The sequence below is a fragment of the Aulonocara stuartgranti genome (assembly GCF_965226115.1).
Source record: "Aulonocara stuartgranti genome assembly, chromosome: 20".
Classification (NCBI taxonomy): Eukaryota; Metazoa; Chordata; class Actinopteri; order Cichliformes; family Cichlidae; genus Aulonocara; species Aulonocara stuartgranti.
The window spans coordinates 36,253,597-36,274,163 of NC_138956.1; the positions used below are offsets into that span (position 1 = coordinate 36,253,597).

General features: G+C 42.5%; 1 protein-coding gene across 2 annotated transcripts; it reads left to right on the top strand.

Moving 5' to 3' along the window:
• The first annotated feature begins 144 nt into the window (after positions 1-144).
• Positions 145-17,790, top strand: LOC309697029 (C-type mannose receptor 2-like). 2 transcript variants are annotated; one of them, XM_082518660.1, is made up of 7 exons: positions 9,265-9,475; positions 13,616-13,705; positions 13,934-14,118; positions 14,672-14,867; positions 15,013-15,351; positions 15,890-15,981; positions 16,929-17,790. In XM_082518660.1, the coding sequence occupies exons 2-7, from the start codon at positions 13,672-13,674 to the stop codon at positions 17,046-17,048; spliced, it is 966 nt and encodes a 321-aa protein (XP_082374786.1). In that variant the 5' UTR covers positions 9,265-9,475; positions 13,616-13,671; the 3' UTR covers positions 17,049-17,790. The 2 variants fall into 2 exon arrangements, with proteins under 2 accessions (XP_082374787.1, XP_082374786.1); XM_082518661.1 differs by lacking the exons at positions 9,265-9,475; positions 13,616-13,705; positions 13,934-14,118; positions 14,672-14,867 and adding an exon at positions 145-409.
• Positions 17,791-20,567: the final 2,777 nt, after the last annotated feature.

Genomic DNA, 20,567 nt, shown 5'->3' on the forward strand with positions numbered 1-20,567 from the left:
TTTTATAAAAATAAAACTGAATTATTATGAACCATTTTTTTCTTAATTTGTATTAATCTTTATAAATAAAAATGGAAAAAATTAAAGAACTAAATTACAAAATATCACAAGATATGAAATGTTTTATACTGTATATATCAGTGCTTACTGATAATCTAACAGCCTAACTCATATATTTTATGTCTAATGAAACAAACCCGCTGGTGCTTTCAGAGAGCCTGGATCGGGCTGTATGATGACATCGTTGGCTGGCAGTGGTCAACGTCAGAAACCAGTGCGTTCAGAAACTGGTCACCTGGACAACCAGATAACCAATGGGTTATAGAATACTGCGTATTTATGCTTGATGGACCGTGGTTTTATGACCCTTGTACGAATGTGTTCAGATTCGTCTGCTCTGATAACAGAGGTGAGGATTTTCAACTTAACTAGAAGCTTAGAACAAAACAGGTCCTGTTCTGTGCTTTTATTGATGTTTCAACAACGGCCTAATTGTTTAGACTTACAAATGCATTTACAGTTGTACACAGCACTTGAGTATGGTCTGTTTTCAGGGTCGACTAGGACATTTGTCTACATTGACATTATAACGAGCTACTGCAGACTTCATTACACAGACCTGGCCAGTGTGAGGAACATGACAGAGAACCAGAAGATAGATAACCTGGTACCTCCAGGGATAAGGGTGTGGATCGGCCTTTTCAGAGACTCCTGGAAGCAGCAAACTTTGAAGAAAATGCAAAATGGGAGGACTGGGCCTGTGGCTCACAGAAGGAGTTTGTTTGCAATGTTGGTAAGCATTACTACCTGAATCATTGGCTGCTATTGGTCACAATTTACAAACTACACCCTAATGTAAAAGGTTCTTGCTGTACATCCGCTGTTGTGGTGGCAGCTGCTCAATATGTGAAAGTAACTGTATGTGAGAAAACAGTCCTGTACGGTGAGCTCCTAGCTGCTGGCTTCACATTTTGTCACCCAGAAACCTCAAGTGGTCACACAGTTTATTCTGCCAGACCCACATTCAGTGTTGTGATGGAAGCTGCATCAACCGTTGTGTTCAGTGCTGTTGGCCTTTGTTTCATTTTAAGGTTTTTTTCCAAAATGACCTTTAACAAGAAAGCCTCGTTTCTGCTGTTTAATAGCAAAGAAATGTAAACGTTTTAAAATTATGTCAAATTGTGTCTCTAACAAAACCTCTGTAACTTTGGTTTTCAGTATTTTGTCCTCAGTTACTCTGACACAAAAGCAGCTGCTGTGATGCCTCTGATGAAGTCTCACAGTGTCAGCTTTGTTTTTATACACAGATTTAAAAATATGGATATGTACTGGTAAATAATCAGAATTATAATATTTCTGACTGAATCAAAACTGAATCGGAATCGAATCGATTATAGAAATCAGTGACGACACCCAGCCCTATTTACTGTGTAGTCATTTTTCTAAAGAGACACGCTGTGTTCCACCTTATATTGTTGTTTATATTACACATCAGCAGAGGTTTGAAGTGAACACTGTAATATTATTGTGAATATTAGTATGACAGGATGGGTCATAACAAATGGGCCATTTCTGTTTTCTGGTTGTCGCTTATATATAAAATTAAAACAGCAAACAACACACCAGGAAGGTTAATCTGAGATTTTGGCACTCATAAGTGTTTTATTGCAAGTAAATTATGTATTTAAAATCTGAATATGAAAATGCAAGTGAAAGATAGAGCTCAAATTCAAATTCAAATTTTTATTTGTCACGTACACAGTCATACACAGTACGATATGTAGTGAAATGCTTGGACAACTGCTCGTGACCTAAAGAAAACAAAAAAGGAAAAGGCTATGAATAAGATAGGAAATAAATATGAAAAATTAAAAAGGGTAAATTTAACTAGGAAGGAATAAAATATAAATTAAGGTTAACAATGAAATAACTGTACAACACACTGGGAAAGAATAAGATAAAATATATAAATTAAATTGAAAATAAAATAACTGTACAACAAAATACACAATATAGAACTATATAAGAATGTATGAACAAAATACACAAGAAGTAAAAATAAATATATACACAATAACAGCAGCAGTGATTTAAGTGATGAAGTGAAAACAATGTCCAGAAAGTCCAGTGTGTGTGTAAGAACCATATGTGTGGGTCAGTACTGTGTGGTGGTGTGATTGAGAGACCGTATCGCCTGCGGGAAGAAGCTCCTCCTCAGTCTCTCTGTGTTGGTCTTCAGGGAGCGGAATCGCTTTCCTGACCTCAACAGAGAGAACAGTCTGTTGTTGGGATGGCTGAGGTCCTTCACCATCTTCCTGGCCTTGGTCCAGCACCGCCTGCTGTAGATTGAGTGCAGGTCAGGGAGCTCGGAGCGGATGGTGCGCTCAGCTGACCGCACAACCCTCTGTAGAGCTCGTCTGTCCTGCATGGTGCTGTTCCCGAACCAGGTTAAGATGTTTCCCGTCAGGATGCTCTCTATGGTGCACGAGTAAAAGTTCCTGAGCACCTTGGAGGGCAGTTGGAAGTCTCTCATGCGTCTGAGGTGGTAGAGACGCTGTCGGGCCTTTTTCACCACGGTGTTGATGTGACAGGACCATGACAGGTCCTGCGTGATGTGAACTCCGAGGTATTTGAAGCTGTCCACTCTCTCCACTGGGCACTCGTTGATGACGGGGGTCTGGTAGTTCCTCTCCTGCTTAGTGCTGAAGTCCACTATCAGCTCCTTTGTCTTACTGACGTTTAGAAGGAGGTTGTTCCTCTGGCACCAGTTCTCCAGATTCCTAATCTCCTTCAGGTAGGCCGTCTCGTTGTTATCAGAGATCAGGCCCACCACGACGGTGTCGTCAGCAAACTTGATGATGGTGGTGGAGCTGGTAGTGGCCACACAGTCATATGTGTACAAAGAGTACAGCAGGGGGCTCAGAACACACCCCTGGGGGGCTCCAGTGCTGAGAGTGGTGGAGGCTGAGACATGTCCGCCCATCCTTACTGCCTGTGGTCTGCCAGTTAGGAAGTTGGAGATCCACTGACACATAGATGAGCTGAGTCCCAGATGCTCCAGCTTGGTGGTGAGTGTGGAGGGAATTATGGTGTTAAATGCAGAGCTGTAGTCTATGAAGAGCATTTTAACATAATTACCCCTTCTAGTGTCCAAGTGAGTGAGTGATGTGTGGAGGAGATGAGAGATGGCATCGTCTGTGGAACGATTTGGACGGTAAGCGAACTGTAGTGGGTCCAGTGTGTCTGGTAGTGAAGAAATGATGAAGTCTCTGACCAGGCGTTCAAAGCACTTCATCACTACTGAGGTGAGGGCTACAGGGCGATAGTCATCTTTGAAGCATGTGGGGATCACCGACTGAGATAAAGAGATGTTGAATATCTCAGTGAACACAGGAGCTAGCTGGTATGCGCAGTCTCTTAGGATACGACCTGGGATGCCGTCTGGTCCTGCTGCTTTCCTGGTGTTCACTCTCTTGAAGGCTCTCCTTACTTCATGCTCGGAGATGACGAGCACGTTTCCGGTGCTGGCAGTATCTTCCTGTCTGCAGCCGTTAGCGCCGCTAGCATTAGCATCGTTGGAGTCCTTAGCTGCAGCCTCGAAGCGAGCATAGAAAGTGTTCAGCTCGTCTGCCAGAGTCACGGCCGCGCTCGTCATACCGGTTGTTGGTGCTTTATAGTCCGTTATTGTCCTTAGTCCCCGCCACAGGCTCCTACAAAGACTGTTCTTTTTAAGGAAAATGAGATCTTTTAATGTCTCATCTGAGATGTTGTCTTTGTTTTATAGAAGTTTTATCGAATCTGTGATGTCTTTTTGTATCGCTGCCTGGTTTGGTAACCTGACGGTGAAGAATAAGAATCGGTTGGGACTTCTGGTAAAAACCGCTAGCAAAATTTCAGGGCGCTGGCAAGATGGACTTTTGGCCATTTACAATAGAAACGTGCTTAGAAAGGCTCATTCTATTATTAATTGTGTGAACCATCCACTTCACGGTGAGTTTGAGTTGTTGCCTTTAGAGTACCTCCGAGGAGGACTAAAAGACTCCAGGTCTCTTTTATCCCTACTGTGTCTTGTCTCCTTAATGGCAAATAATTGTCCTTGAATTTTCTATCATTATTATTGTTATTATTGTTTTATAGTATTGTTCTGTTGTTCTTATCCTCCTGCTGCTAAACTAATTTCCCCTTGTGGGACAATAAAGAAAAATTGAATTGAAATTGAATTGAATAGAGTCACTCTGTTGGAGTTGTGACTCTAGTTTCCTCCCGTAGCGCTGCTTCGCCTCTTTTACCGCCCTCCGCACGTTATATGACGCGGCTTTGTACGGGTCCATGTCCCCCGTCGTGAGTCCCGTGTTGTAGGCAGCGGTGCGGGATCTCAGAGCGTCGCGGATGGTTTTATCCACCCACGGCTTCTGGTTGGGAAACGTTGTGATAGTCTTTGTCTCCACGGTATCTTCCGCTAGTTTCCCGATGAATCCCACAACCGCTTCCGTAAACACGTTGACGTCATCATCGGAGCTGTTTCTGAACATGGCCCAGTCTGCGTCATCGAGTGCGTCCTGTAACGCGGCCACCGATTGATCCGTCCAGCGCGCGACCTTCCTCTGAACCGGAACTTCCTGTTTCAGCCTTTGTTTGTATTTTGGCATGAGGAAGATGGCGGCGTGATCAGATTTGCCAAACGGAGGGCGGGATTGTGCCTTGTAGCCGTCCTTGACCGTAGTGTAGCAGTGGTCCAGTGTCCTTTCACCTCTGGTGGGGCAGGTGATGTGTTGATAAAAGTTCGGCGCTGCGCGTTTGAGGTTGGCGCTATTAAAGTCCCCCGTCACAATAAGCGCAGCGTCCCGGTGTTGTGTCTGGTGCTGTGTGAGTGCCTCATGCAGCTCGCATAAGGCGGTGACCGTGTCCGCTTGTGGTGGAATATAAACGGCACTTACAATGACCGATGTAAATTCCCGAGGTAGATAAAAAGGACGACACATGATGGACAGTAGTTCCAGATTTGGTGTGCAGGAGCGTGTGAGAGGAACAACGTTCGCACTGTTGCACCAGTTGTTGTTCACCATTAAACACACGCCGCCTCCCCTTGACTTCCCCGAGTCCCGTGTCCTGTCCATGCGGTGAACCGAGAAGAACTCGGCCGGCTGGATGGCGTGGTCCGGCACCGCTGGGTTCAGCCATGTCTCGCTGAAGCAGAGGAGATTGCAGTCCCGAATGTCTCTCTGGAACTTTATCCTGGCCCTGAGGTCGTCAAGCTTGTTCTCCAGTGACTGGACGTTGGCGAGCAGGATGCTAGGCACAGGTGTGCGGTGTGCACGAGCTCTCAGCCTGTTCCTGACGCCGGCTCGCTTCCCTCTAGGCCGCCGCTTCCCTTTGTTCTCCCTCAAGATCTCACTCGGCCAGCTCGGATCCGGAGTTAAAAACTTCGAATTGTGAGTACATTGTATACCAGCTGATGAAGGATGTAACAATTTGTTCTTATTTTAAAAGCACCTGTTTACAAGGAAGTGGTGAAAGTGAACCTGATAAACTCTGGTCTGGATCTGACCCACCCTGATGTGATGGAAGCCATGCTGAACCAGGCAAGTCATGTTTATTTATTAATATACATGAGAGAGAGATTATACATGCACACATACATCTGTGTATGTGTGCATGTATTTAAAAATCGAAGCTCTCACTGAATTGCAGCTTTATCACAACACTGAATGTGGACCTAACAATCTGGCTGGATTCAGTTGCACGACTGTGTGAGCAACTCAAGACTCTCACTACTTCTGGGTCTGTCCTCGTGATGTGTCACTGAAACTGCCAGTCGACTGTATCTGCTTCACAACAATATAGAAACAAGAATTCTTCTCAAATCAAACTTAAAGCAGCGTATTACTTCTACTTGATCACTAAACAAGTGCTTTATTACAGCATATAAATACATTTTTCTTCAATATTCAAAACACTGACTATTAGAGATGATTTCATCTGTGTATTAAAGTTGTCTACACAAAATGTTTTGTCATGCTTGTTTGCACAAACACCTCCTTCAGCTCATGTACCTTAGGCTGAGTCAGGTAAATTTAAATATCTTCTCTTAAAAATAGATTCTGAAGAATTTAGTGTATATTATTGTCTGAGTAATGTTAAGTATTTGTGTGTGTCAGATCCAACAGAAGCTGAAGGAGCAGGGAGTACAGGGAGACGTCAAACTGAGCTGGAGGAAGCAGTCAGATGGATCGGTCTTCCACAAGGACGAGGAAACGAAGAAGAAGAGCATCGTGTGAAAATAGTTCAAGAAATGTTGCTTTCGCCTTTGACCTTTCAAGTGCTATTGTGCCATATTATCATATTATTATTATTCTCCCACCCCCATTCTCTGCGGCCTGCTGGAGCGGGAGGGCTAGTAGGAGGAGTTGGCCGTCCGACTGCGGTCTGGGGTGTGGGGCCTCCCTGCTGCTGCGGAGTCGGGGTGGTCTGCCTCTCCCCACCGCAGGGAAAAGGGTAACACCACCTGGGTCTGGGTGCAATTCCCCCCTCCAGGGGCAAGGGGTACCTAGACCCGGTTTGTAGAGTACGCTTGGGGAGTGTGATTGTGTGTACAGCGTCTCTTTATGTCTGTCTCCATGTTGGTTGAGTGTGGAGTAAGTGCATATGAGAGCATGAGGGTGGGAATGGATGTTTGTGTCTGTGTGTGCCTGTATGTCTGTGTCTATATGTCAGGTTGGGTATCAGACGCCACCTCTCTGGGGACACCTCAGGCCCTCCAAGGTTTGGAGGCCTATCTCCACCCACCACCACTTCCCCTGCCGGTGGCGGACTCCCTCAGGTGTCGGTGTGTTGGTGGTTCTTTGTATCTGGGGGTGGGCGTCCGGGTACACACCGGCTCACTCCTTGGCGGCCGCTTGTCGGGGCCTGGGGCCTGGGGCTCGCTCGGGCCCCTTTGGAGGTGGGGTGCCCCCGGCCTCTCGGCCTGGGGCTCGGTCACTCAGGCACAGCTGGGGGCCGGCGGAGCTCACGGGCGCGTCACTGCAACTCCCCCTGACTTCTGCTCCGCGGCTGCTGGGCGAGCCCTCATCTGGGACTCTCCTCAGCTCTTACTGGGACAGTGGCGCGGCTGCCCCTCTGTTGGTCTTCCATGGTCTCTTGTGTTCTGGGGGCCTCTGGATGTCTGGAGTTTTGATCTCCTCCATACCCGCTTCACACCCTGGAGGACGGGGCTGTGGCCCCCCCACACTCCCTAGCAGATCATTACATGGAGAAACCTTTGGAATGCAAGCATGCTGATCCACACAGATATGCACACATGGGTATTCACAGACGCGGACTAAAGCTTTCTTGGCTGCTGCCTCAAAGCACACTGTGCGCTGTCTATCTTGCGTGCTGCACAATATCGTTTATTATTTAGTAAATATTGATATCTATGGCTAGCTAGTTTATTGTGATGGTGCTTTGTTTTCTCTATTATTATGTTGCTCTTTGTTGTTTGCTGTCTCCTCTGTTTGTTTTTTTTGTTTGTTTGTTTTTTTCTCCATACAGGTGACCCAGGAGTTCTTTTTTTTTTTCTCTCTCTTCCCCCCCCTTCTCACCGTCTCTTCTCCCCTTTGGTTTTCTTTCTTTCTCTCCCCCTCTTTCTCTCATTCATTCCCCCTGTCCTATTTATTAAAAAAAAAAAAAAAAAAAATGACAAAGGATGAACTGAAGCTCTGCCATCACGTAATGTCGCATACTGCTGTTTCTGATGTCATTTAAAAAAAAAAAAAAAAATTGAAGCTCTCACTGAATTGCAGCTTTATCACAACACTGAATGTGGACCTAACAATCTGGCTGGATTCAGTTGCACGACTGTGTGAACAACTTAAGACTCTCACTACTTCTGGGTCTGTCCTCGTGATGTGTCACTGAAACTGCCAGTCGACTGTATCTGCTTCACAACAATATAGAAACAAGAATTCTTCTCAAATCAAACTTAAAGCAGCGTATTACTTCTACTTGATCACTAAACAAGTGCTTTATTACAGCATATAAATACATTTTTCTTCAATATTCAAAACACTGACTATTAGAGATGATTTCATCTGTGTATTAAAGTTGTCTACACAAAATGTTTTGTCATGCTTGTTTGCACAGACACCTCCTTCAGCTCATGTACCTTAGGCTGAGTCAGGTAAATTTAAATATCTTCTCTTAAAAATAGATTCTGAAGAATTTAGTGTATATTATTGTCTGAGTAATGTTAAGTATTTGTGTGTGTGTCAGATCCAACAGAAGCTGAAGGAGCAGGGAGTACAGGGAGACGTCAAACTGAGCTGGAGGAAGCAGTCAGATGGATCGGTCTTCCACAAGGACGAGGAAACAAAGAAGAAGAGCATCGTGTGAAAATAGTTCAAGAAATGTTGCTTTCGCCTTTGACCTTTCAAGTGCTATTGTGCCATATTATCATATTATTCTATGCTTTGTGTGAATATCATCATCCAAACAAAACAAAAATCTAATTATGATGTCTTTGCATAGTTTTACATAGTTTTATTCTTACCTGTTAACATTTAAAACACAAGACGTTTGCTGGGTATTTGTTGACAGTTCACTGTAATTTTAATACATGCGGTTTTTTGCTTGCCTTGATCATGATGTATTTTAGTCTATTGAAACCATTTCAAAGGGTGCAGTAGCCGGCATGTGACACATGGGGGCCCTACGCTGAAATGTAGGTCTTTTCTGAATATTACATTTGCACACGTGTGATGAAAAACTCAATATCTTTTTTTTTCCCTTTTTTTTCCCTTTTTTTTTTGCCTGTCCCGTTTGGCTCTTTCGCATCAGAATTATTGTCTAAAGGTGAAGAAAGATGCCCAACGGATTTACTTTACCAAACTGACCATCCCAGCCTTGCCGTAATGGTCCATTTGATTCACCCTTTATTGTTTATTTTATTTTCACTTGCTGAATACGGGACAGACTTGACTGGGGGAAGGTGTGTACACCTGTGAGCATGGACGCGCTTGTTTTTTTAAAAGGTTCCTTCATGTAATGATCTGCTAGAGGGTGTGGGGGGGCCACAGCCCCGTCCTCCAGGGCATGAAGCAGGTATGCAGGAGATCAAAACTCCAGACATCCAGAGGCCCCCAGAACACAAGAGACCAAGGAAGACCAACAGAGGGGCAGCCGCGCCACTGTCCCAGAAAGAGCTGAGGAGAGTCCCAGATGAGGGCTCATTCAGCAGCTGCAGAGCAGAAGCCAGGGGGGGTTGCAGTGACGCGCCCGTGAGCTCCGCCGGCAGCCAGCCGTGCCTGAGTGACCGAGCCCCAGGCCGAGAGGCCGGGGGCACCCCACCCCCGAAGTGGCCCGAGCGAGCCCCAGGCTCCAGGCCCCGATAAGCGGCCGCCAAGGAGTGAGCCGGTGTGTACCTGGACGCCCACCCCCGGACACAAAGAAACACCAACGCACCGACGTCTGAGGGCGTCTGCCACCGGCAGGGGAAGTGGTACTCTAATTTTCGTTTTTCCTGCAGTGTATAATAATTGGTGTATTTCAAAAGTAAAACTATGAAGTGGTGGGAAACTATTTTGTGCAACTTTTTTGTATTTACAGTTTTGAGGGATAAGCCTCTTAAATTTCTCTAACTAGAAATATATGTTAAAAAAAACGATTTTAAATTCTTTTGTAGTTTATTGCACTTTTTTTGCAATTTATGTAATGACTATGTACTTAATGCAGACATATTATTAAAATTTAGGCTGTAATGGTTGTATTGATGTATAGCAACTTCAAATGCTCCCAAAAATGGCTCCACAGCAGGTAAAAATATAATATAAGCTCTGATGGACTTGGTTCTATGGTAGGTCTTAAAGGGTTAAAGAGTTGAAGCTCGGTCAGTTAATTGATGGTCAGAAGCTTCATCCGGCGCGATGTCCGGCCGATCTATTGAGCAAAGTGGCCTAGAGCTATGGAAGGATTGCATACATGCTTACAATACATATATCACATATAATCTAGAAACAGGCCTGAATAAAGGCCTGAGGGTATTCAAGCAACCTGCTGCGTTTGAGTTTTCTTGGTAACAGATGACTTAGAATAAGTCAGGAAGTGTACTTCTGAAATGTCTTTGTTTCCTCTGTAAAGTGTGCATTTTTTGGTGGTTATTTTGAGGAGCTGTCTGGATGAGGCTATTTGAATAACCAGGTTATTCATTATTGTCTTTTATTTGTTTATATTGGTATATGAGCTGGAAGCACCTGGCTTGAAGGTGAAGAAAATGTTCTTCTCAAACTGTGTCAAAAGTCGTTACCAGAACATTTGTGGTTTTGGAAGTTATGCATGTATTGTATCTGCTTTGACGCATGAGGGGGCGCCATCAATAATACCCTGATGCTATAAAAACAACTGCTTGTGTATTATTGGGCGGAGATCGACGCTGAGTGTGTGACTGTTCATCTCCCCACACGTGATTTTGAATCCCTCCTGTATCCCTCCTCGATATTTGAACCCTTAACACAGTTTTGAGCCGGCCCATCTCATGATATTCGTGCTTGTGTGATTTCAGGGCTTTACCTTTTTCATGAAGTGGTATAAAAGTGTATATAAAATATCTGTGAATCTTATTACTTCTGTTCCTTCCATGTTTTTCTAGATGGGGTGTAAGTAGGTTTCCTTTATGTGGGTTCTTTTACATTTTGGTTTCTCTCAAAATGTAAAAGAACCCACCCACCACTTTAATCACACTCTAGATCTTGTTTTAACATATGGCATCGAACCTGAACATTTAACAGTGTTTCCTGAAAACCCTCTCCTGTCTGATCATTTCCTGATAACATTTACTTTTACAATAATTGATTACACAGCGGTGAAGAGTAGACTTTATCAAAGTAGATGTCTTTCTGAAAGCACTGTAACTAAGTTTAAGAATATAATCCACCCACTGTTATCATCTCCAATGCCCTGTACCAACACAGAGCAAAGCAGCTATCTGAACGCTACCCCAACAGAGGTCGATTATCTTGTTAATAACTTCACCTCCTCACTACGTACGACTCTGGATATTGTAGCTCCTGTGAAAACTAAGGCCTCAAATCAGAAGTACCTGACTCCGTGGTATAATTCTGAAACACGTACCCTAAAGCAGATGACTCGTAATCTGGAGAGGAAATGGCGTGTCACAAATCTAGAGGATCATCATTTAGCCTGGAGAAATAGTTTGCTGCTTTATAAGAAAGCCCTCCGCAAAGCCAGAACATCTTACTATTCATCACTGATTGAAGAAAATAAGAACAACCCCAGGTTTCTCTTCAGCACTGTAGCCAGGCTGACAAAAAGTCAGAGCTCTTTTGAGCCAACCATCCCTTTAACGTTAACTAGTAATGACTTCATGAACTTCTTCACAAATAAAATTTTTATCATTAGAGAAAAAATTACCAATAATCATCCCACAGATGTAATATTATCTACAGCTACTCTTAGTACCATTGATATTAAGTTAGACTCTTTTTCTCCAATTGATCTTTCTGAGTTAACTTCAATAATTACTTCCTCCAAACCCTCAACGTGTCTTTTAGACCCCATTCCTACAAAACTGCTCAAAGAAGTCCTGCCATTAATTAATTCTTCGATCTTAAATATGATCAACCTATCTCTAATAATCGGCTATGTACCACAGGCCTTCAAGCTGGCTGTAGTTAAACCTTTACTCAAAAAGCCATCTCTAGACCCAGCAGTCTTAGCTAATTATAGGCCAATCTCCAACCTTCCTTTCATATCAAAAATCCTTGAAAGAGTAGTTGTCAAACAGCTAACAGATCATCTGCAGAGGAATGGTTTATTTGAAGAGTTTCAGTCAGGTTTCAGAGCTCAGCACAGCACAGAAACAGCTTTAGTGAAGGTTACAAATGATCTTCTTATGGCCTCTGACAGTGGACTCATCTCTGTGCTTGTCCTGCTAGACCTCAGTGCAGCGTTCGATACTGTTGATCATAATATCCTATCAGAGCGATTAGAACATGCTGTAGGTATTACAAGTACTGCACTGCAGTGGTTTGTATCATATCTATCTAATAGACTCCAATTCGTGCATGTAAATGGAGAGTCCTCTTCACACACTGAGGTTAATTATGGAGTTCCACAGGGTTCAGTGCTAGGACCAATTCTGTTTACATTATACATGCTTCCCTTAGGCAGTATCATTAGAAGACATAGCATACATTTTCACTGCTATGCAGATGACACCCAGCTCTATCTGTCCATGAAGCCAGATAACACACACCAATTAGTTAAACTGCAGGAATGTCTTAAAGACATAAAGACCTGGATGGCCGCTAACTTTCTGCTTCTTAATTCAGATAAAACTGAGGTTATTGTACTCGGCCCTGAAAATCTTAGAAATATGGTATCTAATCAGATTCTTACTCTGGATGGCATTACCTTGGCCTCCAGTAACGCGGTGAGGAACCTTGGAGTCATTTTTGACCAGGACATGTCCTTCAATGCACATATTAAACAAATATGTAAGACTGCTTTCTTCCATTTGCGCAACATCTCTAAAATTAGAAATATCCTGTCTCAGAGTGACGCTGAAAAACTAGTTCATGCATTTATTACTTCCAGGCTGGACTACTGTAATTCATTATTATCAGGATGTCCAAAAAACTCACTGAAAAGCCTTCAGCTAATCCAAAATGCTGCAGCAAGAGTCCTGACAGGGACTAGAAAGAGAGAGCATATTTCTCCTGTTTTGGCTTCCCTTCATTGGCTTCCTGTTAAATCCAGAATTGAATTCAAAATCCTGCTCCTCACATACAAGGTCTTAAATAATCAGGCCCCATCTTATCTTAATGACCTTGTAGTACCATATCACCCTATTAGAGCGCTCCGCTCTCGCTCTGCAGGCCTACTTGTTGTTCCTAGAGTATTTAAAAGTAGAATGGGAGGGAGAGCCTTCAGTTTTCAGGCCCCTCTTCTGTGGAACCAGCTTCCAGTTTGGATTCGGGAGACAGACACTATCTCTACTTTTAAGATTAGGCTTAAAACTTTCCTTTTTTCTAAAGCATATAGTTAGGGCTGGACCAGGTGACCCTGAATCCTCCCTTTGTTATGCTGCAATAGATGTAGGCTGCCGGGGGATTCCCATGATGCATTGAGTTTTTCCTTTCCAGTCACCTTTCTCACTCACTATGTATTAATAGACCTCTCTGCATTGAATCATATCTGTTATTAACCTCTGTCTCTCTTCCACAGCATGTCTTTATCCTGTTTTCCTTCTCTCACCCCAACCGGTCGCAGCAGATGGCCGCCCCTCCCTGAGCCTGGTTCTGCCGGAGGTTTCTTCCTGTTAAAAGGGAGTTTTTCCTTCCCACTGTCGCCAAAGTGCTTGCTCATAGGGGGTCATATGATTGTTGGGTTTTTCTCTGTATCTATGAAGCGCCTTGAGGCGACTTTTGTTGTGATTTGGCGCTATATAAATAAAATTGAATTGAATTGAATTGAATGTCCTAATTAGCTAGGACGCCCTCATGCAAATGATTGACTTTAAGGAAAACTGATTTGACTTGTTTTGAATTGACGTCTGCACACACACATGCATCCATCGCGTCCTTGGAAGTAACTTGCATAATCCTTTTGCATGAGGATGAAGATGAGAAGTCATGTCACAACAGTCGGACCAAAGGAGAAAGCAGGGAACATACAAGAATGGACAAAGCTCTGTTCATCATAGCGGCATCAGGCAAGTCTGAATTATTACGTTTCCATCATCATATTTAAGTGTGATCCTTGTGATGAAGATTATTACTGTAACTCTAAGGGACTTCAACTTTCATTGTTTTTCTTCACAGAAATGAAAAAGATGATGCATTAGTGCGTTATATTTACTCCTGACACAAATTTTCTGCCAAAAGAATGGATTACACAGAAATGCATTGAAGCTAAACTCATTTATTTACTGTGTTTGCAGGCCTGTGTGCCGTCGCCTCCAAACATCACTACCAGTTTGTTTATGAGCTGAAGAACTGGGCTGGAGCGCTGAGTTACTGCAGAGACAAATACATAGACCTGGCTACTATAGACGACATGCAGGATGTGCAGATGCTGAACAGCACAGTAGATTTAAGCAAAATGACCACCATGAAAGAAGGCAATGTAAATTATTTTTCTGGCTTTTTTTTGTGACAGTAGGACTTTAGGTTTTTGTACATTATTTGAATTTTATGGTACTGAACTATATTTAAACTATATTTTCTTGAAAGATCACTTTTCTTTTCTCACTGTTGCCAAGTGCTCACATGGGGTCATCTGATCTTTGACTTTACAGTATAATAAAGCAGATTGAGGCAACAGTTGTTGTGATTTGCTTTTATAAAAATAAAACTGAATTATTATGAACCATTTTGAATTGAATTGAATAAGGTTAGCGTTAGGATCTTGTGAACTTACAAATATTTGAATATAATTTTTGTTAAGTGGAAAATCTTTTTGACAGAAAAATTGTGATGCAAAAATCTACAAATTAATTGAGATTTTCTTAATTTGTATTAATCTTTATAAATAAAAATGGAAAAAATTAAAGAACTAAATTACAAAATATCACAAGATATGAAATGTTTTATACTGCATATATCAGTGCTTACTGATAATCTGACAGCCTAACTCATATATTTTATGTCTAATGAAACAAACCCGCTGGTGCTTTCAGAGAGTCTGGATCGGGCTGTATGATGACATCAATAGCTGGAGGTGGTCAATGTCAGAAACCAGTGAGTTCAGAAACTGGTCACCTGGACAACCAGATAACAAATTGGTTATAGAATACTGCGTATATATGCTTGATGGACCGTGGTTGGATGGCCCTTGTGCGAATGGGTACAGATTCGTCTGCTCTGATAACACAGGTGAGGATTTTCAACTTAACTAGAAGCTTAGAACAAAACAGGTCCTGTTCTGTGCTTTTATTGATGTTTCAACAACGGCCTAATTGTTTAGACTTACAAATGCATTTACAGTTGTACACAGCACTTGAGTATGGTCTGTTTTCAGGGTCGACTAGGACATTTGTCTACATTGACATTATAACGTCATGGGCGAACGCCCAGAGCTACTGCAGACTTCATTACACAGACCTGGCCAGTGTGAGGAACATGACAGAGAACCAGAAGATAGATGACCTGGTACCTCCAGGGATAAGGGTGTGGATCGGCCTTTTCAGAGAGTCCTGGAAGTGGACGGATGGAAGTAACTCCTCATTTACATATTGGCAAACAAATGAACCCAATAGCCTCTCTGGACCAGAGCTTTGTGTGTCAGCAAACTTTGAAGAAAATGCAAAATGGCAGGACTGGAATTGTGGCTCACAGAAGGAGTTTGTTTGCAATGTTGGTAAGCATTACTACCTGAAACATTGGCTGCTATTGGTCACAATTTACAAACTACACCCTAATGTAAAAGGTTCTTGCTGTACATCCGCTGTTGTGGTGGCAGCTGCTCAATATGTGAAAGTAACTGTATGTGAGAAAACAGTCCTGTACAGTGAGCTCCTAGCTGCTGGCTTCACATTTTGTCACCCAGAAACCTCAAGTGGTCACACAGTTTATTCTGCCAGACCCACATTCAGTGTTGTGATGGAAGCTGCATCAACCGTTGTGTTCAGTTCAGAGGTTTGAAGTGAACACTGTAAAATTATTGTGAATATTAGTATGACAGGATGGGTCATAACAAATGGGCCATTTCTGTTTTCTCGTTGTCGCTTAAATATAATATTAAAACAGCAAACAACACACCAGGAAGGTTAATCTGAGATTTTGGCACTCATAAGTTTTTTATTGCAAGTAAATTATGTATTTAAAAGCAGAATATGAAAATGCAAGTGAAAGATAGAGCTGATGAAGGATGTAACAATTTGTTCTTATTTTAAAAGCACCTGTTTACAAGGAAGTGGTGAAAGTGAACCTGATAAACTCCGGTCTGGATCTGACCCACCCTGATGTGATGGAAGCCATGCTGAACCAGGCAAGTCATGTTTATTTATTAATATACATGAGAGAGAGATTATACATGCACACATACATCTGTGTATGTGTGCATGTATTTAAAAATCGAAGCTCTCACTGAATTGCTAATACTGTGACAAACTAAGAAAACTCAGAGACGAAGATGATCACTGAAAAGACTGACCGTGAAAACATGGGGGTGAGAACACAGACTGTATGAAACACAGAGACTAAATACACATGAGGGATGATCAGGGGAAGTGGCCACACATGGGATCACAGCTGACACACATGAACTTAACGACAGGACAGGAGGAGTGAAACTGACTACACTGACAGTGAATACAGGCTTTCAAAGTAAAACAGGAAACATGGAGATTAGACATGACACATGAACCGGGGAGACTTAGTACAGGAGAGATGACATAACTGACAGCATGAACTTGACAATACAAGACACACAGACATAAACACACGAAGGGCAAGGGAGTCTTAATACAAGGGTAATATATACAACTGGCTGGACTACCTAGTGAACCTAAACAAACAATAAACGATAATCATCAAAATAGGTTAAACACAAAACACTGGGTCGCACGACCCAGGACCATGACAAGTACACGTGGTCAGTACGACGCTTGAGGTAACAAAGAGCGATCAAAAAATAGTAACCAGAGTCTGAAAAGCACAAGGTGTTCAAATAGTCCTCCTTTAAGAGTAGCTGCGCCACATTTACACCTGGGATTGTTTTATTTTTATCACACATTATAATAACTTTTTATATATTTCATTTCCAATATTTGGACCAATCTCATGTGCTTTTGTAGGTTTATTAGACATTATTATTAGTCATCAACTCTCTTGTGAAATATTACTGCAAATTTAAATATCTTCTCTTAAAAATAGATTCTGAAGAATTTAGTGTATATTATTGTCTGAGTAATGTTAAGTATTTGTGTGTGTCAGATCCAACAGAAGCTGAAGGAGCAGGGAGTACAGGGAGACGTCAAACTGAGCTGGAGGAAGCAGCCAGATGGATCGGTCTTCCACAAGGACGAGGAAACGAAGAAGAAGAGCATCGTGTGAAAATAGTTCAAGAAATGTTGCTTTCGCCTTTGACCTTTCAAGTGCTATTGTGCCATATTATCATATTATTCTATGCTTTGTGTGAATATCATCATCCAAAGAAAACAAAAATCTAATTATGATGTCTTTGCATAGTTTTACATAGTTTTATTCTTACCTGTTAACATTTAAAACACAAGACGTTTGCTGGGTATTTGGTGACAGTTCACTGTAATTTTAATACATGCGGTTTTTCGCTGTTGCACTTGTTAGACTATAATATTATTTTATGCCATGTTATATCCCTAATTAAAGATTGTGAATTATTATGTAGTTTTAGTTTGCATTATTCTCCTGAATTAGAAGAAGCTGATAACTATTGCATTTGTTAAACTGATTTGCATTACATTAGACTGCTGATTTATTGTGGATGAATGATATTGTTTTATGATGCATTATACTGCTGAGTTATAAGAAATACTGTTTGCAGAAAGTCATCGCCTTATTTGTCTGATTAGAAGAGAACAGAACATGCTGGAGTTTTCTGCCCCATCTCAGCAGGAGCAGATAAACGGGGAGCCAAGGTCGTAGCTTAGGCGCCGTGTGAGAGAAAGCATGTGAATGTTTAGGCTTTTATGATAAGGTGGGGGCACCAGAGGCTATAAGAGTTTGATCAATGCTCCACCATTTTGAGATCTGAGGCTGTCTGCATACAGTGTCCATCTCCCACGCGTGTGACTATTAAAATCATCGTTTGACTCAACCCGGCCGGACCAGTGTTGTTATTGTGGTTTTTTTCTCTTGTCTCCATCCCCAATTTTGAAATCGTAACACACTTTACAGACAGCCACTGAGTGTTTGATGCAGTAGAAGCAGAATTAGAAGCTGATTGAGGCTGTAAAGAATCAGAATCAGAATCAGAATACTTTATTGATCCCTGGGGGAAATTATTTAGATGGCGCATTCTTCACAAAAGCAGGTCAGCCCCACGCACGGGGCGAACTTGCTAACGGAGACTTGCACATTGGTGCGGTTATGGCGTTAGCGTCATTTTAACTAGATTAAAGCTGACAGCACGAATATTATGAGATGGGCCGGCTCATCATTATCCTGATTTGCATTTGTTTGTCTCACTCAGTCCAAAAATTACATCAATAGGGAGACGTGGATGTCTACCAAAGAGTAAATAAAAGGGCGAGTATCCTGTCACTAGTTGTGCAATTATCGGCATGCACAACTTTGTTTACATAGTCACTCCAGTTTTCTTTCTTTTCCTCATCCAGGGTCCGCAGCATTCACAGCACGGTGCGATTAAACCTTTCCACTGGGTTCCCCTGTGGGTGGTAGGGTGTAGTCTTTGAATTAGCTATTCCTCTGTACTTCTGCAGCTGTTTGAATGAATGGTTTTCAAATTCTCTGCCTTGATCATGATGTAATTTACCAGGAAAACCAAATTTCAAGGAAAAGTCATTAAAAATTTTATCTGCTGCTGTTTTGCCAGATTTGTTGTGTGTAGAGTAGACTTGAGCAAACTTGGTGAAGTTGTCCTGTATCACTAAAATATACTCATACCCTCCCCTGCTCTTTTCGAGATGGACATAGTCTATTGAAACCATTTTAAGGGGTGCAGTAGCCGGCATGTGACACATGGAGGCGCTACGCTGAACTGTAGGTTTTTTTTCTGATTATTACATTTGCACACGTGTGATGAAAAACTCAATATCTTTGTACATATTCAGCCAATAAAACCTACTCCTTGCCAAATTCATCACACGGTCCACCTCCAAGTGACCCATTTCGCAGTGAAGGTGTTTGTACACCAGTTCTTTGTTCGATTCTGGAATCACAATCTGAGTATAAGTCACAATCTTTCATATCAGCAACCCATCATCTGAAATAAACAGCTTTTTCCACTCATGTAGTAGCTGTTTTACTTTAGGATTTTTGGTCGCTGATGTTTTGTCAAAGCTTGCACCTGTGCTCTTTAAGTTGAGAACATAAGCTACGGCAGAGTCCTGCTTTTGAGCTTGTAATAGCTCCTGTGTTGTGATTCTCACATCTGGCTGAGTTTCTCTAAGTATCTTATTTACTTCTGGATTGCACGTTATAGCTGATATCCAATCCAGTTGTTGTTCTTCCTGTGTTTCAATGGCATTCAGTACTGCGCTTAACACTTCAGGCGAACACAGCTCAGTACATTCTGACATGTATGAGTTCATACTAGAAGGTGTTCTGGACAAAAAGTCTGCATCCACGTTACTTTTTCCAGGTCTGTATTTCAGTGTTATGTTAAAATCAGCCAGCTCGGAAACCCATCTGTGTCCTGTCGCATTCAGTTTACCTGTGCCTAAAACATAGGTTAAAGCAGGGGTGGGCAATCTCAGTCCACGAGGGCCGGTATCCCTGCGGGTTTTAGATCTCACCTTGGGTCAACACACCTGAATCACATGATTAGTTCGTTACCAGGCCTCTGGAGAACTTCAGGACATGTTGAGCTAATTTAGCCATTTAAATCAGCTGTGTTGGTTCGAGGACACATCTAAAACCTGCAGGGACACCGGCCCTCGTGGACTGAGATTGCCCACCCCTGGGTTAAAGGGTTGTTGTCACTGTATACTGTCACTGAGGGAGCATAGAACAAATAGTCTCTAAAGCGCTCAGTCGCCGCCCATTTTAGTGCCAAAAACTCCAGTTTCCCTGAGTGGCACCTGTAGTTCTTCTCAGCCTGTGTTAATGTTCTTGATCCATATCCAATTACTCTTAATTTACTGTCCTGCCTCTGGTACAAAACTGCACCAGGGCCTTCTTCTGATGCATCGATGTGCAGAATGAAGGGTTCCTCAAACTTAGGATAAGCCATCACGGGTGGATTAGTCAAAACATCCACCAAATAGTCTAGTGCTTTTTGGGTGGCTGTCACTCCATATGATTTTTTTGGGTGGGTGCAGCATGCCCCGCCTTGGCTGACCGCGCTGGTGTTTGGTCAACTGAGAGTAAATCATATAGGCACATTGCATGTCTTGAAAAATCTTGTGCATAGCTTTGGTAGTATCCTAAAAGCTTTCTCAGCTCTTTAATGTTTGTCGGTGGGTTGTCCTTCAAAGCTCGTCCTGCTTGTACCTCTTTTTCATCCATTTTGTAACCGTCCTCATTTTTAAACAAGTCACATTTATCAGGTCTTAGTTTTACGCCCCAAGCCTGCTGACGTTTGAGAACTGATCTCAAATCTTCAATATGCTGCTCAAATGTTTGACTGTACACTAAAACATCATCTAAATATGGAGTGCATATTTTGTCCCTCAAGCCTTCTAAACTTTCCTCCATACTACATTGGAAAGCTGAAGGCGCATTGGTGAGTCCAAATGGAATTCTATTCCATTCATACAGCCCCCAGGGTGTTGTGAAGGTGGTATATATTTTCAAGTCTTCGCTGATTTCACCTTGATAGTACGCTTTGCCTTGGTCAAGCACACTAAACCACGTATTACCGCCAAGTCCATCAAGGATTTCCTGTATTCATGGAATAGGGTGTCTGTCTGG

Excerpts from the sequence above, each read along its gene's own strand:
- LOC309697029 (XM_082518660.1), top strand. The coding sequence starts at position 13,672 with ATGGACAAAGCTCTGTTCATCATAGCGGCATCAG. Across the intron at positions 14,119-14,671 it reads CCACCATGAAAGAAGGCAAT|AGAGTCTGGATCGGGCTGTA; the intron begins GTAAATTATTTT and ends TGGTGCTTTCAG. Across the intron at positions 15,982-16,928 it reads TGGAAGCCATGCTGAACCAG|ATCCAACAGAAGCTGAAGGA; the intron begins GCAAGTCATGTT and ends TGTGTGTGTCAG.